Consider the following 24,973-nt stretch of genomic DNA (forward strand, 5'->3'; position numbering starts at 1 on the left):
CAGATCTTATGCTTTGTTTTAATCTTCCTTTACTGTCTTAACCCAAAATTCTGTTTAACAGCCATTCTCAACAACTCTTAGATATTTATGTTTATCTTTCATGTTCGTTACCTTTCCAGGTAGTCATGTTTTAGTTCTTCTATGATAAAACTGGAAAGTCCTTAAAGGCAGGACCTAGATCTGTGTTCTCTCTTTCTTTATAGACTTTACCTAACAGCTGAATTAGTGTTTGCTGGTTGATAGGATCAGTAGGGTGTTTTTTTTTTTTTAATTATTTTAAAATGACTTTTTTGTACCACAACTTGTACCTAGTCTCAAAACCCAGGAGTATGTATAGATTTTTTTGAATTGCTCTTTTTATACCTTCACTCTTTTTTGTGATTACTTTTCAGTCAGCTTAAGATGTTTATTTTATATGCAGGTGAAATTCATTATCTCAACCATCTTCGGTACCTGGCCATTCTGAACAAACCATGATTAGCCCAGTTTTCAAGGGTTGCTCTAAATTCTCTGCCCTAGTTTATTCTAAGACAAGTAGAGAATGGGATATTATGATACAACAGCCCTACTTACCTCACTTAGTTTAATAAACCATTATTGCATAATTGTAAGTGGACAGTAAAGAAAGGAAAAAGATGTTGACCCAATTACTGGGGCAGACAGACCTACTTAAATAATTTAAAGGGCAACACAGACTATGAAAAAGTGCTTTTCTTCAATACTGGCCAATACTGGTGGAGGGAAAGGGTGGTGGAGGAGATTGGGGAAGCCATCATGGAAGGAGTTGGCTTTTGAATAAGACCTCAAAGTATGGATTAAGATTTGGAGGGATGGAGAGGAGAAGGAAAACAGTTAAAGTACGTGAGAAATAAGGTGAGCAAAGTATCAGTCAGGGAGATGGCTTTTGTTTGGGAGAGTCATCATTTTCCTCTAAGTCTATGAGGGATACACTCAGAAGTTTTTACCATCCTATTTCCAGAATGGGAATTTTAGAAACCCCCAGGCTGATTCCTAAGTGTTTTTTTAAAGGTAGGACTTCAAGGTGCTTGCTTGCTTTCCACGCCCCCCGCCCCCTTGAGGGAAGGACTAAGAAAATGGTGTTTTGGGAAAATTATATGGTAGGTATCTTTGTGCTTCTCAGTTGTAACTGAGAACCCCAAGGGTTATAGTGTCCAAGTATAAGACCTGCTAGATGTTTAAAATAACACTTTCTGGCACTTTGCAACTCTGTGGAACTCTTCCTTGACAATAGAGATCAAATGTAGAAACAAAATAGTTAACACACTCTGGGGAGAGCTACTTAAGTTACTAAGCTCCATGAAGATTGCTTTTTATTTGACAATAAAGTACTTGATGTAGGCTTTAAGTCCAGCTAAATAGGCACGATAGAACTAAGCTGTGAGTCTAGTCTTTGTGAGTCTCACACACAAAAAAAAAAAAAAAAAAGAAAAAAAAAAAGAATCCTACTCCAAGCCTGAATTTAAAGTATAGCAAGCAATTTAAGTGAACCCTTCAGGCATGTGTGAGTAGGTACAAAAAGCTGAGTCATAAAATATATTCTCTCTAGTGAATTACTGTTGAAGCTTGAAAGTGCAACATTCTCGTTATTTTTAAAAAGTGGCTAAATGGTTCTAAATTCTTATGAAAATACACAAAAAAAATCTGTTTTGTGTGTTGTTAACTCTGAATGCATACCTACAAACTACTTAAAATGAAGAAATTGGAGCTTGAGACATTAGGTGACTTCTCTTTTGTAAAAGTTAACATTTAATGCATAGTAGCTTCTGAAATTAGTTTATTGCCAAAATGTTCAAAGGAATTTTTTTAAGGAATTTTTTTTAATGTTTCTATTTAAAATATTTTCTTACATTGGCAGATACTATCTACTTTCTATGTATCATATGCTACTCTAGATAATGTGAAGTCTCCAAATAAATTGAGGGACACATTGAGAAATCACATTCCTTTTGGGACCTGTTTCTTCATATGGAGAATTGAGGTGGTAGGCTAAGATGTAGTATCTTAAAGGTGTAGAGCATAATAGGACGTAAGTTCTAAAGATGCCATTCTTATTTTGGTTCTACTTAAGTAATATTAGGGAAGGGCAGTATATATTTCTTGGGACAGTTGATATTTGGGTTTTTAAATGTTTTGTCTCTCTGTTATCCTTACAAAGGTATTCTTCTTCCTTTAAAAATTCTGCACTTCTGATGTCTTTGTTCAACTTCTCTGTAAATTAAATGATGAGTTAGTTTAATGCTTTTTCTTTTTCCCTGATTTTGACATTAGACTTTTTAGGTCTTCTTTCAGATTTTCATTTTATTAAGACTTCAGGTTCCACCTGTGGTTTACAGACTTAAATTGTCTCTATCCTCTCCAGTCTCCTCTTTTGTCTCCATGTCAGAAAAGAATCTCATTCTCTTTTCTCATATATGAATAAATTGTCATAAAAAATCAAAAGTATGCATACAGTTTCTAGGTTCTTATTCATACTAAGTGTACTTTTCAAGGCAAAATCTTACTTTATACTTGGTCAGAGCATAAACCTCTTTAAATGACAATAAATGACCAAGAGTTCTAGATGAAGTAATGGGGCATATAATAATCTAGAAATTAGATTCCAAAGAACTCACCTTACCCAGTGCTACCACCTCTTCCTAAAGCTTACAATTATAGTTTATATTACACTTGGTGGAAGATTTAATTTGGTGAATGACCAGGAAATTTTGCTCATTTATTATTGACTTAATAATCCCTGAGTGTCAGACCCTGTATGACATGTTTTCATGTTCAAGTAAACGTCATCATAAGAAAAATCTAATCTCTTTTGAAAATACTTATTTTGCCAAAGAGTTTCACATTAGAGGTAGGGACTTAGATGGTGTTCACTTAGGTGGTTCATTTAGATTTGGGGACTGCGGTAGGGGAAGAGTTGGAAACATTTACCAAAGGATCTTAACAGGCATAAATTTGAAATGATTCAAAATTTAAAAACATCATTGGGGATTAGGGAAAAGAATGAGATGGTGGAAGGTAGAGATACAGTATAGCACAGTGGTTAAGAACAGAGGTTCTGGAGCCAGTCTCCTTGAATTTATATCTCAACTAACACAGGCTGTTGTGTGACCTTGGATAAGCAACTTCTCTGTGCTGTTTCTGTCTGTAAAATGAGTATGGTGATAACATCTACGTTTCCAGAGTTATTATGGGGATTAAAAGTGTTAAAACATGCTATATTATTTTTTTAAAGATTTATTTATTTATTTGACAGACAGAGATCACAAGTAGGCAGAGAGGCAGGGAGAGAGAGGAAGGGAAGCAGGTTCCCTGCGGAACAGAGAGCCCGATGCGGGGCTTGATCCCAGGTCGCTGGGATCATGACCGGAGCCGAGGGCAGAGGCTTTAACCCACTGAGCCACCCAGGCGCCCCAAGACATGCTATATTCTTAAGACCATATTAGACAACATTAGAAGGTCAGGAAATGTTGACTACTTGCCATTAACCCTCTATTCACATAAAAATATTTTCATCAAAAATGCATTTAAAAAAATTCCTTAAGGAAATTCATAATTTCTTTAATGAAGATGCACACAAGCTTAATTACTAAAGATGGTATAAGGAATGGAGTTACAGTGACTGAAACATGCCTGACAAGAATTTGAAGTCTAGGCAAATCTTGATAATCCTAACAACCGGCAACAGGGAAGAATCCAGGCGTGTGGACTGTCATTAAGAGGGAGGTTCAGCAGTTTAGTGTCAAACCCTGACACATGGGCAGAGCATTGGGACTGGATATTTTGGTAATTGGGAGAAGGCTAGATGGAGAATCAATACAAGGTAACTCTGCATGGCATCAGAAATCCCCCATAAAGCCAAGGCGCGAGCTGTCAGGTGACCTCAGGGAACTATAGAAACTGATAGAAGGGTCTAAGACTCAGACCTGATGTATCACGTTCAGGTACAGACTTTCAGTTTTGAAAGTATTTGGAGTTACGTGACAGAGAAACAAGAAAGGGATTTAGGCTGCTTTATAGTGGGTGAAAGGGCTGAGAGACCAACAGAACTTGATCATTAAGAATTAGATAAAAGGGGGCGCCTGGGTGGCTCAGTGGGTTAAAGCCTCTGCCTTTGGCTCAGGTCGTGATCTCAAGGTTCTCAGGGTTCTGATCCGAGCCCCGCATCTGGCTCTCTGCTAGCAGGGAGCCTGCTTCCCCCTCCCTCTCTCTCTGCCTGCCTCTCTGCCTACTTGTGATCTCTGTCTGTCAAATAAATAAATAAATCTTAAAAAAAAAAAAAGAATTAGATAAAAGTATTGCTCTAGTAAAAGTCATACAACAGAGTAGAAGTAGCAGCAAGACTACCTTGATGTTAAGCTGCTTAACTGCTGTCTTAGGGTTTTTCATAATCCTAGGGATCCAGGGCCCTGTGCCATGACATTGAAGCTGCAGGTGTGGGTTCAGTGGTCGCTAGTGTGGGAAGATGGGGAGATGAGCAGAACTCTGCATGTATGTATGCCAGGCAAGAACCTGCTAACCTGAGCAAGTGGCTTTTAAATCCATCCTTAGTTAAATGGAAAAATATTCCATCAGACTGTAATATGTTATAGTTTGATAATTGCTTTAACATTGTTGTAGTTACAATAGAAGTAGTAGTGCCCACTGCACTTTTGTGGGTAGCATTCATTGTGAATCTTCGTGGAGTTTTACAAAGAAATTTCTGTTCAGCTTTTGATAGGACAAGAACATTTATATCTTCTTGGCTTCAGATTTTCTTGGAAACATTGTTTCTCAGTCTGAAATTGTAGCTTGCAGAAGTTGTGCCACTGTGGAATATATTTACCTTGCATTGCCCTTACTTATGTCAGTGATGTCTGTTATTTCTAAAGAGCCAACTATGATTCTGCAAAGGTGTGCTGTCTGTCCACATAGTTATCTACATTGTTGTGATGGTAAAATGCCTCATAAAAAGTCAGTATTAGCAGGATGGAAATTCCATTGGAACAGCATGTGTATGTGTTTCCTAGAACTACTTAAAAAAAGTGCCACAAAACAAGTGGCTGGAAACAACAGAAATTTATTCTTTTATAGTTTTTGAGGCCAGAAGCCCCAAAATCAGGGTGTCAGCAAGGTTGGTTTCTTGTGGGGGATCTGAGGGAAACCTGCTTTATGTCTCTCCTAGCTTCTGGTGGCATCAGTCCTTCTGATACTCATTTTGGAGTTCCTTGGCTTGTGGCAGCATCAGTTTTTATCTCAGCTTCCATCATCACATAGTTTTTTCCCCGTGTGTGTCTGTGTCCACATCTCTCTCAGTTTTATAAGACAGTAGTCATTGGGTTTAGGACCTGCCCTAATCCAGTATGACTTCATCTTAACTTGATTACAAATTAAGGCCCTATTTTCCAACAAGGTCACATTCTGAAGTAATTACATGAATTTTTTGGTGCTGGTGGTGGGGGCGGGGGACACTCCAACCCAATACAGTATTGTAAAATTGAACTCTAGATCTTAAGAATGATTCGTTTGAAAAAGCTAGTTTCACAAAAATAGGTTTTTTTGTTTTGTTTTTTACAGAAGCAGATTTCTGAGGTTGGTGAACATCTCTTTTCATGGACTGCCACTTAAAACAATGATCACATTTCTAGAACGGCAGGTTCTGACCAAGTATTTTTCAAGTACTGTTACCTATGCTTAATAAATTTCATTTTCATGGTTCACTGTTAGACTTTCCATAGAAAGAAAACAGATGGGATTGTGATGATCTTGAAATCCTCCTTACTAGCCAAAATCTGAAGGTGGGAACTCCTTCAAATCAGACTTCCTTGCAGTGACAATGTATTGAGTTACCTACAGCTTTTGGATTGGCTTTTACAGCTGTATTTTATATGTTATAACCATAAAAGCCAAAATTCTTTAGCTGGAATACCTGAAATAGTAGCTCAGAATGAACTCTTGGGACTAACTCATACCCTGTGTTCTTTAACTATTTATATATATTTTTTCCTTCAATTTTTACAATGAAGAGCTTTACCTTTTATATGTTGTGTGTGCCCTATGAGGCCCCCTCCTGTTTCTTACTGGTCACAGTGACCCCATTAGGAATGAACCATTGGAAGTATCGTCCACAGTAACAAATCCATTTTCTAAACTAGACTTTTGGTTGATTGTTTAATTTTACAAACTCAACTCATTTTTAGTAATGAACTTTGTAGGATTGTTTGCATTTCTTCAGACTGAGGAACACAGAATCCTTGAGAAATAAGTAGATGTAAGATTGGAATTTGGGGGAGTTAAGGTTTTCATATTACTTTTATTCTGATACTCATTTTGGAAAGTTTTCCTGAGGTTTCTAGATAGATGTACAGTATTGGGTAAGAGTGAATTTGACCTCAAACATGGTTCTCAAGAAAATGTCAAAAGCAAGGGCTTTACATTTTTCAAGCTCAGTGCTGTGCATATAGACAGACTTTAGTTCATTAAGTGTGTGAGTTGGTGTTTTTTTAATTTTTTTAAAAATGATTTTATTTATTTATTTGAGAGAGAGAGAGAGAGAGAGCAAGAGCATGAGAGGAGAGAGGTCAGCGGGAGAAGCGGACTCCCTGCTCCCGATGCGGCCTCCATCCCAGGACTCCAGGATCACAACCCGAGCCGAAGGCAGTCACTTAACCAACTGAGCCACCCAGGCGCCCTGGTGTTTCTTAAAAACAAAAACAAAAACTTTTTGCCCAGAAGGACTACCATGTAGTAGAGAGCAAAAGATTTAAGGCTATCTCCAGAAATTGAGAGCAATGAATCTTTTTTAAAAATCACAATCTCCACTGATTGCACTTTTTTAAAAGCTCTCATTTATCATGAGCTGTCAAGTTTTGGAGAGTTTCCTGGATATCAGTTTTAAAAATTTCACTGATACCAGGGAACTCAATAACAGAAACTAAATGTCTGAGAGGCACATTCAAGTAATCAATCCATTAGTCTCTGTCAGCTTTCTCTTAGAAGAGGAAAAAAAAAATCCTCCTTTTGTTTTTTTCCTCAATCATTTCCAAAAGCTCCATGTTGAAGACAAATGATGACTGAGGGAATATATACAGAACATTCATCAAATTTTGTAGAAAAGAGGGTAAAGATACCACAGCCATCTGTTTTTGGATTCTGTAAGATACGTGGGGATTGCCTCTCTGTGGTTGATTGTTTTACTTAACATTTTATAAGGCTATATATTTATTTAAAAATCAGTTTCATATTTGTTTCTCCAGATGATTCATGTTGGGAACAATTTGAGCTAAATCTAGATAATGATTGAGTTTGGACTTCAATAAAATACACTTCACCTAAACTTTTTATATGTATTTTCGAGTTTGTAACTCTGCCTCTTGCGTGGCCGTTATATTTTGTAAATTTGATCTATTTGTAATGAAAGGTTTCTTTTCAACTTACCAGTAAATGTTATACTCCTGCCAGTGTCAAGCAAGTAACTGCCCTCCTTCTCCCCAGTCTCTCCTCTTCAAATATGGGAGTCCAGCCCCTGTTCCTTGCAACAGGTTATGTTGATCAATGAAATCATCTTCTTCAAGCATTGGTACTTTAGTGAAAAAGAGGTTTGAGTCATCTATGCTTTTTCCAGCAATTCAATGAATACTTTTAGTCTTTGGCTCACCCTGCTGAATTTTGACCTAAAGCACCTGTTCAAAATTTCTATACTTATTGCTCTGCTCTTAGATATAATAATAATATACATTATTTAAAATATAACTGCTATATTCCAGTTCTATAAGCACAGGATTTATTTTTCATGTTTGCTAAAATTTATCTTAATTAGCAACATAGTATTTTTCTTTTCTTTCTTTTTTTTTTAAGATTTTATTTATGTATTTGACAGAGAGATAGAGGATAGGCCAGGGGAGCAGCAGGCAGAGGAAGAGGAAGAAGCAGTCACCCTATGTGGTAAGGATCCCAGTGCAGGGCTTGATCCCAGGATTCTGGATCATGACCTGAGCTGAAGGCACACGTTTAACTGAGCCACCCAGGTGCCCCTATTTTTCTTTATAAAACAAAGTTTGAAGCCAAAACATTCTCATAAATATGCTCTCCAAATGATTTTCTTTTGTCTGTTTTGTTTTTTTTGTGTTTTTTAATGACTACTGAACCAGCTATCAAATTCCATTAAGCACAAGGACATTTAGCAACATGATGAGGTGCTGTTACCGTTACCAGTTTATGTTGTTATTGTTTGTTGTTTTTTCCCTTTAAGTTTCGATTTTAAGACAAGGCTCAGATTGATAGTGTCTTTTACTAATCTACTGTAGATTCATTATTTCCTTACTTTTATATAAAAGTTTAGAATTTATAGTTTTATTTTGAAGATATGTTCATTCTGAAAAGATTCTGGCATTAGGCCAGAGAGAGTTAAGTTTCTACATCTGTACCAATTTGATAGCCATACAAGACTTTTTAATCTCACTACTTTACAGTTTGTGCAATGAAAGGCACTTCATTGACTTAGTGGTAATATGTTTATTGATACTTCTTAATCTTTAAAAGTCTAGTTACTTAAATAAAATGTGTTCCTTGTGTATTTAGGTGAAGCAGATTACCACTGAAAAACCCAATTTGTTTATCTACTTTTCTGTGCGTCCTAGAAGGACAGTCACACAATCAAGTCTGTTTACATGTGCTAAAATGTGTAGCCCTTCTTTTTAGCTTATTCCTCATAAAATTCCTGCATAAAATTTGATATTTATATAGTGCTCATATAGTTTGATATTTATATAGTGAATAAAATTCCTGCATAAAATATATGTGATAGGCCTGAGTTTTTTCCATATATTTCATTGGAAGAGTAAATTTTGACCATGGGGCAATCAGTGAATGACATGATGGTACAAATACATGTCATTATTATAATATCATAGCAATATCTGATACTTGAACATGGTAGCTTTAGAAAAATCACTCAACACCTTTGAGTGTAGTTTCCGCTGATGTGTAGAGTGTGATCCTTGAATTAGTCTGAAATATTCCAAGAGAACTCTGAATAGAATCATTTGCCATTATAACAATAAGAACCTAGTACTTGCGGGATAATTAAATCTTCTTCCTTTGGGGCACTTAGAAAGTATTATATGTATTACTTGGTACTACTCAGTGCCTGTTGTTTGGGGTTTTTTTCTTTTTTTCTTCACTTTTCTCTATGCCTAGTTATAGTTTTCCAAGCCTGTTGATTTCCATGTCAGTTGTACATAAAATCTTGGCTAGCAATTGAAAGTAGTTCATGCTTTTTAGAATTTAAAGCCCCCCCCTTTTAAAGATTTTGTTTGTTTATTTATTTATTTATTTGTCAGAGAAAGAATACAAGCAGGGAGAGCAGCAGGCAGAGGGAGAAGCAGGCTCCCTGCTGAGCAAGAACCGCTCCCCTCCCCCAATGCGGGACTTGCTCCCAAGACCCTGGGATCTTGACCTGAGCCCAAGACAGATGCTTAACCAACCGAGCCACGCAGGTGTCCCTGTGCTTTTAGAATTTAAAAATGAATAAAACTTCCCTGGTCAATCTAAAGTTGTGACTTGTTACAGTTTGTGCAGGATCCAATTTTCTAAAGCTTCAAATACCTTCACAGTTTTACAGTAAATTTCATTAAGAAAAACTAACTTAATAAACCAGTATTTGTTGTTGTTGCTGCTGTTATTTTAAGCAGATAGGCTGCTTTGAAGTCTTGGCATATCTTTGATTTTTCCTTTAAATATGGAACAATAGGCCTGGGACTTGAAAGTACAACCATCTTTTTGCTTATGTTCTAGAAGAAGCTCTTAAAACTGCCAAGAATTAAGTTTGGAAAGACTTTCTTTAATAACTTTTCTTAAGATTGTTGTTACCATTCCCAGCCTAGAACTAATGTAAACCAGATTGATTTGGGAGTAGTTGTGATATAGAAAAATAATTCAATTCACCTACCACTTATAGAGTCCCCTGCCTGTGGGGACTACAAACATAACCAGAAAGATCTGGAATATTGAACTAGAAATAGGTAAGACTCAAGAAAAAATGAAAAACAAATGGACATTGAATAATACAGATGACACTAACTGCCCAAATGGAAGAAAATGTAATTATCCCCCAAATCATTAGGATTCTAAGATTGTTATGATTGCTATAGCCTGCCATAAATATTTTTTTTTAATTTCAAGGAAGCATTTTCAGTTCCCTTCCATCTCTAGCATATATTCATTCCCTCCTCCCCATCTCATATGCAGACACACCTCTTTTTTCCTTTCTGTTGTCCATGTGACCATAGCTTAGAGTTTCTAGAATAGTGTTTTTCAAATTGTGGGTCACAGCCCATTAGTAGACCAAGAATCTGTTTGACCAGTATTTTTGTTTTAATGAAAACGATGAAAATAGAAAGTATCAGAATGTACTACATAGTAAGGGAAAGTACCATGAACTTATTTCAGTTACATATCTCATGTATTTGTATGTCATTATACTTTCAAAATGTATTTCTTACTGTGGATTGCCTTTTTTTTTTAAGATTTTATTTATTGTCAGAGACAGAGAGAGAGAACAGAGAGCACAGGCAGGGAGGGCAGGCAGAGGGAGAAGCAGGCTCCCCACCGAGCAAGGAGCCTGATGCTGTACTCGATCCCAGGACCGTGGGATCAGGATCTGAGCTGAAGGCAGATGCTTAACTGATTCAGCTACCCAGGCATCCCTGGATTGCCATTTTTAAAGAGTTTGAAAGTTATCCTTCTAGAGTATTTCATCTGTTTGTGCCTTGAACCCAAATTTCTTTTAACATAGATGTTGGATGGTTAGTTCATAAATATTTGAATAAGATTTTTTAAACTAGAATTTTTGCTTATGTCTGATAACCTTGTTTCTAATCTGCATGGCCAGAGGGAAACCCATAGTGTTGACAGTAAGTTTTATAACTTTGTAAAGAATCTGTTTTCTTGCATTATTGTCAGTTCAAAGAATCCCCTCAGAAGATAAGTATTTTTCCCCCAATGGAATTCATAGTGGTTTGCAGTATTCTCTATATTTAAGAATCCGGGGGGTTTGTCTGCTTCTTAAATTCCACACACGAGTGAAAATGTATGATAGTCGTCTTTTCCTGACTGACTTATTTAACTCTGCTTCATACCCTTTAGGTCCATCCATACTGCTGGAAACGAAAAGATTTCATTTTTTATGACTGAGTAATATTCCATGGTGTGTGTGTGTGTGTGTGTGTGTGTGTGTGTGTGTACACATGTGTACATGCACATACACATACATTTTCTTTATCACAATATATAGCAATATACACATAGTGCTTTGAAGTACTAGAAATCATCACTATATATGTAGCATTAAAAATAGGATTTGTCGGGCGCCTGGGTGGCTCAGTGGATTAAGCCGCTGCCTTCGGCTCAGGTCATGATCTCAGGGTCCTGGGATCGAGTCCCGCATTGGGCTCTCTGCTCAGCAGGGAGCCTGCTTCCCTCTCTCTTTCTCTGCCTGCCTTTCTGTCTACTGTGATCTCTGTCTGTCAAATAAATAAATAAAATCTTTAAAGAAAAAAAAAAAGGATTTGTCGATTGAAACCACAATGAGATGTCACTTTATACCTGTCAGAATGACTAAAATCAAATACACAAGAAATAACAAGTGTTCGCAGGGATGTGGAGAAAAAGGAACCCTCATGCACTGTTGGTGGGAATGCAAACTGGCGGGTACAGCCACTGTGGAAAACAGTATGGAGGTTCCTCAAAAAAATTAAGACTAGAAACATATGATGCAGTAATTCCACTATTAGGTATTTACTCAAACTACAAAACAAATAACAAAAAATAACAAGCTGTATGTACCCCTATGTTTATTGCAGCATTATTTACAATAGACAAAATATGAAAACAATCCAACTGTCCATCAATAGATGAATGGATAAAGAAGATGTATGTGTATGTGCATGTACACATATGTGTACACACACACACACACACACACACACACAAAATGGAATATTACTCAGTTATAAAAAATGAAATCTTTTCGTTTCCAGCAGTATGGATGGACCTAAAGGGTATGAAGCAGAGTTAAATAAGTCAGTCAGGAAAAGACGAATACCGTACATTTTCACTCATGTGTGGAATTTAAGAAGCAAAGGGACAACCCACCCCCCCCCCCGAAATATAGAGAACAAACTAGTGGTAGCCAGAGAGGAGGGGAGGGAGGTTGAAATAGATAAAAGGGATTAAGAGTACACTCATCTTGATGAGCACTAAGAAATGTATAGAATTGTTGAATCATATTGTGTACCTGAAACTAATATAACATTGTGTGTTAATTATACTTGAATTTTAAAAAGAGGGTCAGTTAATTTTAAAGAGAAGGAACCCTGGAACTGAATTGTTTTTATATCCTCTAGAAGCAGAAATATGTATGCTTAGTTTAGTTGTTCAGGATTAAGAAAAACTTTATTCCCTTAAAATAAAGAATCTACCACTTTATTCCCTTAAAATATAACCCTCCTTGGGAAGCAGTATAGTGAAAATGCATAACTCCCTTCCAAACCATGGCAATTCTGGTACTTTTTGTTTGTTTGCTTGTTTGTTTGGAAAGGTTTTACCAGTCTCGAAATAATCTCCAAATAATCAGTGCTACTGAGTAGCTGGAATTGGCATTTGAAAAGAAAGTACTAGCTTCCCTCTGGGTCTAGGTTGTGATGAAGAGCACTGGCTTTAGAGAGCTACAGACTAGATTTAAATCCTGGGTCCACCACTTGCTGGCTCTTTGGCCGGAGACAAGTTACTTCTCAGTGGTTTTATTTCCTCATTTGTAAATGATAACACCCACCTCAGGGGGTTAAGAGAAGTAGATAAACTAATGTATGTAAAGTTCAGTGGCTAGCATAGTCTTCTTTGTTAAAGATTAATTGACCGTGTAATTGCTTTCTCTTCTCTTCATCTCAGTGTGTTTTTGTGCTATTGCCATACTGTTTCTACTAATGCAGTTTTGTAGTATAACTTGAAGTCTGAAATTGTGATACCTCCAGTTTTGTTATTCTTTTTCAACATTACTTTTGGTTCCAAATAAATTTTAAGATTGTTCTAGTTCTGTGAGAAGTGTTGTTGGTATTTTGATAGAGTTTGCATTAAATCTAGGTAGAATGGGCCTTTTAACAGTATTCTTCCAGTCCATGAGCATGGAATGTCTTTCCACGTCTTTGTGTTGTCGTCAGTTTCTTTCATCAGTGTTTTATAGTTTTCAGAGGTCTTTCCCCTCTTTTGTTAAGTTTATGCCTAGGCATATTGTTTTTGGTGCAGTTGTAAATGGGATTGTTTTCATAATTTTCTGCTTTTTTATTATTAGTGTATAGAAATGCAACAGATTTCTGTACACTGATTTTGTATCCTGTGACCTTACTGAATTCATTTATCAGTTCTGATACTTTTTGGTGGGGTCTTTAGGGTGTTCTTTATATGGTATCACGTCATCTAATGCAATAATTTTTATTATCTTATAGTTTTTTTGGTCTAAATTGTACCAAAGTAGCTGTAGAGATGAATTCTATCAAAGACTCTTATTAGAGACAAATACAGTAATCTCACTGGTTGTTACTGTGTTTTTAAAAATGAGACCAGATATCTCTGGTTTTTATCAGAGATTCAGATCCCTAAGAAGAAAGTGGTCTTTACCCCCTTCCTCCTGAATCTATCTAGAAAAGTGTGATTATCGTGGTAATTAAGTGAATCAGCTGTTCACGTGGTTTCTGAATAGCTTTTTACTATTTGCTTCTTATTTGAGTTTGAAGCACTGTCTGCTGAACTTGGGCATAGTCTGACAACCTTAATAATTCTTCTATTTCCCCTTAGAAGTTGAATTAATGGGGAAAGTTTTATTTATTTATTTTTAAAGATTTTATTTATTTATATGACAGAGAGAGGAAACACAAGCGAGGGGAGTGAGAGAGGGAGAAGCACGCTTCCCGCTGAGCAGGGAGCCCCGTGTGGGGCTCGATCCCAGGACGGTGGGATCATGACCTGACCCAAAGGCAGATGCTTAACGAGCCACCCAGGTGCCCCAGGAAAAATCTTAAACTTTAAAAGCTGTGTTTCTCTCATATGTTAGTAAATTGCATTCACTATAAAATGTAGTGGTCATTTAATATGGCCCAAGTTTGGTCTACCATAAAAAAGCATGAGTAAGAGGAAAGAGAAGCTCTAGTGACAGTACTAACTAATTATGGAAACTCTGCCATTTCAGATGTGATATTTTACTTTTGGAGATTTTGATTATTGCTTCTTTAGAAGGAGTTACTTTAGTTAGTAAGCAGTTGATGACATTATTATAATTGAGTTGAAGAGTTTTCATTACCTCTGAAAATACCAATTTCCAGTTTATCATTTTTTTTTAAAGATTTTATTTATTTATTTGAGAGAGAGAGACAGTGAGAGAGAGCATGAGCGAGGAGAAGGTCAGAGGGAGAAGCAGACTCCCCATGCAGCTGGGAGCCCGATGCGGGACTCAATCCTGGGACTCCGGGATCATGACCTGAGCCGAAGGCAGTCGTCCAAGCAACTGAGCCACCCAGGCATCCCTCCAGTTTATCATTTTAATCTAAGAGATTTTTACCTTAATAAAAAATTGTTCTAATATTTTTTGAGAAGCTACTCTCTAAAGAAAGTTGGCACTGATGTGCTTTTAGGGGGGAGGTGGAATTCTGCTTGACCCCTGTAAAATCAAATTTAGTAATGAACTTATCATGAATGTCCTCCTTTGTGTTTATTAATGCAGATAACAAGGGGAGTTGCTGACGTGAAGCATGAGTTCAGATGCCAGCCAAGGCGTGGTCACTACTCCTCCTCCTCCCAGCATGCCTCACAAAGAGAGGTATTTTGACCGCATCAATGAAAATGACCCAGAATACATTAGGGAGAGAAACATGTCTCCTGATCTACGACAAGACTTCAATATGATGGAGCAGAGGAAACGAGTTACTCAGATCTTGCAAAGTCCTGTGAGTTGAAATAATTAGAAGACTATAATTTTTCTTCTTTCTGGAAACCTTGATACGGTGAGGTAGGAGGTATCTTAACGTATGCTCACATTAGAAAGAGGGGGTGAAGGAAGAGTGACTACTGGTTGCTCCCAATCTTTCAGAGGTAAAATGAACACCTAACTTATATATTTAATTTGGAAAGCTTTAATAACAAACTAATATTGTCTTGGTGGTGTAAATTTTCTTTGTGTGATTTCTGACTGTAATACTTCATTAAAGGAGGACAAAAGATCCAGCTGAGCTAGGATACCCAACTCAGAGTATCTGTGTAAAAAAGAAAGGTATGACTGAATTGTTACGAACCAAGAATGAGTTGGGCACATCCCAAGCACATACTTTCTTCCTTTTTTGTGTACCTTGAAAAGAAAGGTATGATTGAATTGTTGCAAACCAAGAAATGAGTTTGGTACATCCCATGCACATATTTTCTTCTTTGTGTGCAGTATTTTTTTGTGTACCTTTCTTTGTGTACACTCAGAGTAACATAGGAAGACTTAGGGTTCTTGATGTGATCTGTGATTTGACAGCCTAATGTTATATTCACCTAATGCAGGCACACATACATGCATACATACCAAACTGACTAAATTAAAAGTGGATTACAAACTTAAGCTAAAAATTCTATCTACACAGTAATATCCAGACTTTGTAAATCATATTTAAGTGATTTGTTAGTTTTCTTATAAACCCTTAGTGGAATTGCAAAAGTCGCATATGGAAAATGAGAGAATAGCTTGATTTAAGATGCAAATGAATTGATAACTTTATGCATGATGAAGAACATAGACCCATTAAGGTGGAGTTCAGCAAACATAGACACATGATGCCCATGTTGGGGTTATATTAGGTTTTCAGCTTCAGTAATAAAATAAGCACCACGGCATAGAACTGCCTAAGGTGGCCCTGGTAAATCATTTTTTGTTGTGCCCTTGTGAATTTAATCATAGAGGTTGAGCCCAAAGCCGAAGGGGAATTCCACTCTGAGTAATTCAGCTATACTGGTGACCTAGTTAAAACCAAGTACAAGTTAAAAAAGCAATGTAAGCTTTGAGGAATTTAAGTATAACTTAACTTTAAACCTATCCTTTAAATAAACCCATGGAGAAATACTTTTCCACTGGAAAGGAGATTACCCGGAGGATTCATCATGATCAAGTAAATATTCAGTGCCTTCTTTTATGCAGACCGAAACTTTCTGTTTTTATAAATACTTGAAGGGCACATTAATTATTTGGATCAAAATAGATACAGTTTCTTCTAAAGAAACACACCCCACTTTTAAGAACTTATTAACCAAATGATTACAGTAACATATACTATAAAGTTACTGAGAGAATGAGATGAAGTTCAGATTTTGTTCAATGTTATTAAATATTGAGATTTCTTTTAGAATGTTCCAAAAAGGACCATTCAGTTCTAACTATAAAATTCAAAAGGAAAAAGTACTAAGCAGCATTTCTATGCCAGGGCTTTCGTTTTAATTTCCCCATTAAATAAAGACAGCATAATTTTGAGTAGATGTTCTAATTTTTTTATGCCTATGTATTTCCATTTGTAAATTGGCTAGAAGTATCAATTTCACTTTTGCCTTAGGGAACTTAATGAAATTATGAGAAAAGCCAGACATACCGATTGTCATTTCCATATTCACATAGCAAGAATGGTAATTTTCAGCCCAGATAGGAACAAAGAAGATTTTAAAAATTGTGCATTGATCATTGTTTCCCTAGATCTTTGCTAGTGAACTTAAAATCTCATTTGTGAAAGACTTAGGAAAGTGTATAAATTTTGTCTCCTGTGTTTTGAGACAATGGTTTTAAAATTGCTTTCGATGCAACAAATGTTTCACCAAAGGAAATAACCCATGGTGACCTGTGTTAGTATCTATTGCTAAATAACAAATTCCCAGGAAACTTAACAGCTTAAAATGATGGGCATTTTTTATCTCATCATTTCTGTGGGTCAGGAATTCACGAGCAGCTTAGCTGAGTGGCTCAAGGTCTAACATAAAGTTGGAGTCAAGACATCATCCAGGGCTGTTGTCATCTGAAGGCTTGACTGGCCTTGGAGGTTTCCTCTCTTAAGATGGGTCACTCACATGGCTATTGGCAAAAGAGCACAGTTCCTGGCCATGCATACCTTTACCTGAGGCAGTCTGAGTTTCTCCTCCAGAGCATGTATTGGAGAGAGAACCCGCAGAAGTCTGCAGTGCATTTTGTGACTTAATCTCAGACATTAAACACCATCACTTCCACCATGTTTATAGTTAGAAGTGAGTCACTAAGTTCAGCTCACACATAAGGAGAGAGGAATTAAGATCCACCTTTTGACAGGAGGATTGTCCACTCTGATCACGATTTAGTTTAAAAGCACTGCAGTCTGCCACAGTTTGTTTACCTTCCTTCCACATGCAAAATACATGCACTCTCCCTAACACCCCGGTGGAAGTGTCCTCTCATTACACTATTTTCCCGAATCCAGAATCTTACTATCTAAATCTGGTCCAGCTGCAGATGATACTTCCCAGGTGTGATTCCTTAGGTACAACTCCTTTGGTACAATTGCTCCCAATCTAGACACCTGAGAACTAAAGAGACAAGTTACCTGCCCACACACACAGCCAGTGGTGGGGAAAGCAAAGGTAACTGCTATACATATTCTTGTTAAAAAGAAGGGGGGGGGAACCAGGGGTACAAAGGAATAACTGGTCCATAGCAATTGTAAAATTCATCTGGGCAAATGTTTGGAGGTTCCCTTGATGAAGACCCAGTCCTTCTACTTTCTGGGGGGGGTGACTCTCTAGCTCATGGCTCTGCCTTCTAGGCTTTTCATTCTACACTCTGAATCATCTTTCCTTTTCTTTGAATGGTAACCTGTGTTTATTTTTTTCTCAGCCTTCTTCCTTCTTATAGAGGTTTAAGGTTCAAAGACCTCTTTTCTTTTGGAACTGACTTTTCCCTTTATGGCCAAGCTTGCAGTGTTTTCTGCAAATAAAATTATCTTAAAACGTATTGGGTCTAATATGAATATTGGGGTTCACTGTTAGACAAAACCATAACCAATAAAGATCAAAATCAACTCAGTAAACTGTAGAATACTCTTGAAAGAAATTGAGGAAGACACAAAGAAATAGAAAAACATTCCACACTCATGGATTGGAAGAACAAGTATCGTTAAAATGTCTTTGCTACCTAGAGCAATCTATACATTCAGTGCAATCCCTATCAAAATACCATCAACTTTTTTCACAGAACTGGAACAAATAATCCTAAAATTTGTATGGGATGAGAAAAGACCCCAAATAGCCAAAAGGATGTTGAAAAAGAAAACGAAAGCTGGTGGCATCACAATTCCAGACTTCAAGCTTTATTACGAAGCTGCAATCATCATGACAGTATGGTACTGGCACAAAAACAGACACAAAGATCAAAGGAACAGAATAGAGAGCCTAGAAATAGACCCTCAGTTCTGTGGTCAACTAATCTTGGACAAAGCAGGAAAGAATGTCCAATGGAAAAAAGTCTCTTCAACAAATCGGATTGGGAAAATCGGACAGCCACATGCAGAAGAATGAAACTGGACCATTTCCTTGTACCATACACAAAAATAGACTCAAAGTGGATGAAAGACCTTAATGTGAGACAGGAATCCATCAAAATCCTTGGGGAGAAAACAGGCAGCATCCTCTTTGACCTCGGCTGCAGCAGCTTCTTGCTGGACATGTCTCCAGAGGCAAGGGAAACAAAGGCAAAATGAACTATTGGGACTTCATCAAGATCAAAAGCTTTTGCACAGCAAAGGAAACAGTCAGCAAAACCAAAAGACAACCAACAGAATGGGAGAAGATATTTGCAAATGACAAAGCAGATAAAGAGCTAGTATTCAAAATCTATAAAGAGCTTATCAAACTCAATACCCAAAGAACAAATAATCCAATCAAGAAATGGGCAGAAGACAAGAATAGACATTTCTGCAAAGAAGACATCCATATGGCCAACAAACACATGAAAAACTCCACATCACTCGGCATCAAGGAAATACAAATCAAAACCACAGGAGATACTACTTCACACCAGTCAGAATAGCTAAGATTAACAAGTCAGGAAATGACAGATGTTGGCGAGGATGCGTAGGAAAGGGAACCCTGTACCGCTGGTGGGAATGCAAGCTGGTGCAGCCACTCTGGAAAACAGCATGGAGGTTCCTCAAAAAGTTGAAAATAGAGCTACCCTGTGGCCCAGCAATTTCACTGAGTATGTACCCCAAAGATACAAATGTAGTGATCCGAACAGGCATCTGCACCCCAATGTTTATAGCAGCAATGTCCACAAAAGACAAAATATTGAAAGAGCCCAGATGTCCATCAACAGGTGAAGGGATAAAGGAGATGTGGTATATATCTACAATGGAATATTACACAGCCATCAAAAATAATTCTTGCCATTTGCCACGATATGGATGGAACTAGAGGGTATTTATTATGCTAAGCGAAATAAGTCGGAGAAAGACAATTATCTTATTATCTCACTGATACATGGATTAAGAAACAAGGCAAAGGATCAGAGGGGAAGAGAAGAAAAAAAAAACCAACAAAACCAGAGAGGGAGATAAACCGTAAGAGACTCCTAATCTTAAGAAACAAACTGAGGGTTGCTGGAGTGGGGGGCGGGTAACAGGGATTGGGTAGCTGGATAACGGACATTGGGGAGGGTATATGTCATAATGAGCACTGGGTATTATGTAAGATTGTTGAATCACAGACCTATACCCCTGGAACAAATATATGTTAATTTTAAAAAATCAAAATCAAAGATACTACTAATTCTGTTTGTAAGAAACAGGTTTGTAAGCCTTCTGTTTAAAATGTTGAGTTTAAGAAAGGGAAATAGAGAAACTAATAAAAGCAAAGTATAATACTTCTTTTATTAAGCCCCCTGTTAATGCCTTTTATAGGCACCTGTTACATATGAAATCCTATTTAATCCCCAAAACAACTACGTCAAAAAAGTATTAATATCTCTAGTTTACAGATGAATAAACTGAAACTTAGAGGTCTTAGAAAACTTGCTGGTTTTTACTAGTTAGATGATGGTGGGTTCTGAGTATAAACTCTAAAACTCATGCTCATATGACTTAAAGCATTCAGTAACAATGAAAAAACTCCACCCATATATTATTCCTGCTTTATTCCTCTTCAAATTCTGTTGCTCAGGTTAATTCAACCCAACACAAGAAGAGTTTTCAATCATAAGACTTTGGTGTTTGTAAATTTGGATGACACAGTACCTTACTGCCTTCAGCTAAGAAAATAAAAGAATGTCTCCTCCTGACTCCCAAGTATTACTTTGTTTTAGGAATTCTATCATCTTTTGTCAAAACCTAAACTAGGTTTAGCTAGAGAGCTTGTTAATGTGCTAAGGAGAATCTACAGGTTTTCTTGGACCACTGTACTCCTCCTGTATTTGTCTATGGAAACCCTAGATTATCATTAACCCCCTTATCTCAGAATGAAGTGTCCAGGGCAAACTGTTGAAACTAAATGATGCTTCACCAATGTTAAAGAAGCATGTAAGTTGGGGCGCCTGGGTGGCTCAGTGGGTTAAGCCGCTGCCTTCGGCTCAGGTCATGATCTCAGGGTCCTGGGATCGAGTCCCGCATCGGGCTCTCTGCTCAGCAGGGAGCCTGCTTCCCTCTCTCTCTCTGCCTGCCTCTCTGACTACTTGTGATCTCTCTCTGTCAAATAAATAAATAAAATCTTTAAAAAAAAAAAAAAAAGGTTGCATGTAAGTTGAAAACCGAACAGGACATTGTGCATAGGAGATATTTTGTAAAATTCTACATACATACAGGGATGGAGGGCTAGATGAATAGCGGGGGGGACTCTGAGTCATTAAACACTTGAATGTTGTCCACCAAGCTCCTGCTGAATTTGACAGCCTAATATGGAATACATTTGGTGGGTTTCAGAAAAAGAATCATTGTTCTTAAACCTTACTACTGTGGGAGGCAGTTTAGACTGGTTGATGGAAGCATGCAGTGTTTACTCTGAAAGAACAACAGAGTATGTAAGTGATGATAGCTCGGGAACATGACACATTTACATTTAATAGGCCAGTGTGTAATGCTACAAATTTACTTCAGACAGGGGAAACTTCAAAGCCATATACATTTTAGAATATCACTATAAGTAAAGCCTAAAATGTTAACAAGTCACCATGGGGCACCTGGGTGGCTCAGTTGGTTAAGCATCCGAACCCTCGATTTCAGCTCAGATCATGATCTCAGGGTTGTGAGGTTGAGCCCTGCATCAGACTCTGTGCTAGGTGTGGAACCTGCTTAAGATTCTTTGTCTCCCTCTCCCTCTGTCCCTCTTCCCCTCACTCTCTAATAATTTAAAAAAAAAAAAGTTAACAGGGCACCTTAATTAGATTAGTTGATCAAAAGCACCATGACTTATCTGGTCGCTTTGGAAGTTTAAGATACAAGAGTTCTTTATTAATTTTGTTTGCATTTTTATTATATACCAGCTTCAAGACAAGATATTATTCTAACCTTTAGGTTCACACTAATTAAGACTTAGGAAGAGGACAAAGACCATCCAAAAGGAAATTTTGGTTTATTTGTTTTTTCTCCTTTCAACAGGACCAGTGGTAATCTATTTCCAAATGAATACATTTCTTAATGGAGAAATTCTAAGTAAGTTTGTCATGCTCCTAATCCCGCTTTGGGAGAGATTTAATAACATAATTGCAGGGTGCCTTGGGAGCAGCAAGTCTGTAAACTTTTTTCCTTTCTGCTCTCATTTTTCTTTTTTGTAATTATTATTAGGTAGAACATCCCAATGTAAATATTTAAAATCTATTTCTGATATTTATCAGTATTCTGTTACTTGATGTCTGTAAGTTAAACATTACTTAAAAATCAACCTATGATTTTCTCTCTCTCTCTCTCTCTCTCTTTTTAGCCTTAACTGAAATAATTGCATCAGGTCAGTTTCTTTTATCAAATTGGTCCTTTTTTCTGTGATTTTTTTTTTCCTCATTTCTGTGATTTAAAATACTTCTCATCCAATACCACTTTCTACTAAAAGCTCTGATCCAAGATGCAGAAGCTAAGACCTGATACTTTAAGAAAATTCTACCTTTGGTTTATAGTATTAAACATGAATATGTTTGTACTTAAAGTATACTCTTACCTACATAGAGTATACTGCTCTTACTCTATCTGACATCCAGATCTTTCATGTTTTTATAATCATGTTTATTTTCATCCATACCTTAGGAATTCAAAGTTTATAGGATTACTCACTCAGTATTGACAGATGATGTATAAAATAAAAGGATATGAGATTCAGATAAGGCTTTTTTAAGGTACCGTCTTTTAACTTAAACACTTGGTTTTTCATCTAGTGATTTTTTTTTACCATACATTTTTGGACATGTGTTTAATGAGAGCTGTCCAAACTACAATACTCTGGGGACAAAACAAGTTTTCAAGTAAGATTTTGTTTGAATTGAAGAATTAAGTGACTTTAAAAAAATTTATAACATTCAGTAAAGATTCATTTCTTATTAAAAAAAAAAAAAAAGATGCATTCTCCCATTAGGTGATGCACAGACCTAACTACACAGGAAGAATTTCTGCTTCAAGTAACAGACTTTTAAGATAGTTTTCTAGAGCTTTAAATTCCAGTACTAAAAACCTTTGAAATGGATTTTGCTATCATTAACTCAGTCAGGATTGAGATCAGATTCTTTACTTTCTTTCCTTATATTCTAGGAAAAGAAAAACTTCAGGACACCTGGGTGGCTCAGTCGATTAAGCATCTTCCTTTGGCTTGGGTCATGATCTGGGGGTCCTGGACTAGAGTTCTGCATTGAGCTCCCTGCTCAGTGGGGAGTCTACTTCTCCCTGTCCTTCTCCAATTCCCCTGCTCGTTCTCTCTCTCTCAAATAAATAAAATCTGTAAAAAAAAAAAAAAAACCTCTTATTTACTATTTTATAAATTGAGCATTGCTCTAGACACTCAGGGAGACTCTAGCAATGTGAAAGTCACAGTCCCAACCATCCAATATCATGGTGTAGTAGAGAAGGAAAAAGTAAATCAAAATCGTATGACAGGTCACCTAAGTGTAGTAAAGGCAGATGTTAAAAGACTTTAGAGCAGGGTGAAAGAGAAGAAATTGGAGATCTGTCTAATTGGGTGATTAAAGGAGAGACTTCAAGAAGAATGTGGCATTTAAGATGAGTGTTAGGTAAAGGTTGAGAATTGGTTAGGTAGAGGAACAGAGGAAGCCTACATTTCCCTTTGATGAAATAGAGTGAGCAGGGATAGGAAAGTACAGGTTGTGATCAGAGGGTGATGAGCAAACCTTATAGGCTAGACCAGAGCATAAAGTAATAACAGTAGATACAGCCAAAATGTTGCTTGACAGATTATAGAGATCCTGGAGTGCCAGACTGTCTTGACCTGTTAAAGGAGTCAGCCCATTTTCTCATCACTTCTAGTTCTAATCTGTTTATATGAATGTTTTTATATGTACAATTATGCACATGGTGCTTGCTTTGGATCTGGGTTCACCACCACATACTAGCTATATGACACTGGAAAACTCACTTAACTTGAGCTTCAGTTGCCTTGTTGGTGAAATGAACCCCTTGCGGGGTTGTCGTGACAATTCAATGAAATAACATAAAAGCAACTCATGTAGTGACTAGCACATAGCAAGCAAGTACTCTTACGAAAATTTTATGCATAAGTTATACACAGTGCTGATTTAAAGTATCTTATGGCAACACTTGGAAAATTATATAATCCTAATTCCTTAGACTATATTTCAGTTTTCTTGAAGGTCTCAAACAATCTATACTTCTGATAGCAGTCTGGCTTACTCACCTTCATGTATTCAACATGTAAAAACTCCCATGACCTCCTTTGCTGTGCTCTGTTTCAGAGAGCTTGAAGACATGATTTGTGGTGTGGTTTTATATATATGTTGTTTGATCTTTTAACCTGACTCTTCTAGTGGACATACTAGGGAATTGTTGGTTTAATCTGATTTTAGAAGCCCAGCATGTGACCTTGCTGCCCTGTGTATAAGTTAGTTTCTCATTCTGCTTTGCTGGGAGAGGTCCTAGAGGTCCTAGAGGACAAGTACTTTGGTACTTGAGGATCATGATCATCTGCTGCTATATGAATTTTTTGCTCCATCATTATAATATAATGCTCTAATCTAGCCTAAGAAGTTTACTCTGTGTTTCTGACCATAGCGTGCGTGCTGCCTTATTAGTTGTGTTTGGTTTCAGTGATACAACCCATCTCCTGTAAAATTAGTGAAAGGTCGTGTGCTTAGCTGAGTTTTCCAGATTTCAGCCTTTGCTCCATTTACTTATTAGGTGTGCAAATTTAAGCAAATTATTGCCTATCTCAAGACTTCGCTGTGAGATTCTAATGAATCAACTCTAAAGGATTATTATATTAACTTTGGATTTTAGTAGGAATATGATTAACTGTTACAAAGATGTTTTAATACAGTATTTTAACGCTTAAAATGTTTATAGATAAATTTTTAAAACCAGCTGATGAAATAATTTTTATCATTAGCTTTTATATTGTCTTATGACTTAGGTAATTATCTGAGTAGTATTTCAAAAATATTGGAAACATTAAAAATGAGTTATAAATGTTCATGACAAAAAATGTTAAATCTTTTGTTATAGAAGAATTCTTATCTGTTGAAGCACTTCCAACTGTATAAAAAGACTGGGGAAATCTCATTTATTTTGAGAATTATTTTTCTATACTGAATACTAGAAGCTATTCACTAACCTTAGAGGAGAAATTCATATTTTTCTCTTAATTGCTTTTAGAGGGCTTATGTTTCCCCCTATGACATTATGGATTATCCCAAAGTTTTAGGTTGGTGCCCACCATATTGTGG

The 24,973-nt window shown here is 36.8% G+C and overlaps 1 protein-coding gene across 7 annotated transcripts in view; it reads left to right on the forward strand.

Moving 5' to 3' along the window:
- The window catches only part of ADD3 (adducin 3), a 125,060-nt gene that overhangs the window by 78,373 nt on the left and 21,714 nt on the right, over positions 1-24,973 (forward strand). For 6 of the 7 annotated variants that reach the window (XM_032314080.1, XM_032314078.1, XM_032314076.1 and 3 more), the window contains one exon: positions 14,768-14,990. In XM_032314080.1, the coding sequence (XP_032169971.1) occupies positions 14,796-14,990 (195 nt within the window). In that variant the 5' untranslated portion in view covers positions 14,768-14,795. Of the gene's footprint in view, positions 1-14,767; positions 14,991-21,674; positions 21,729-24,973 lie in introns of those variants that run through there. The other variant, XM_032314083.1, reaches the window with a different exon arrangement.

The sequence above is a fragment of the Mustela erminea genome, chromosome 14, assembly GCF_009829155.1.
Source record: "Mustela erminea isolate mMusErm1 chromosome 14, mMusErm1.Pri, whole genome shotgun sequence".
Lineage (NCBI taxonomy): Eukaryota > Metazoa > Chordata > Mammalia > Carnivora > Mustelidae > Mustela > Mustela erminea.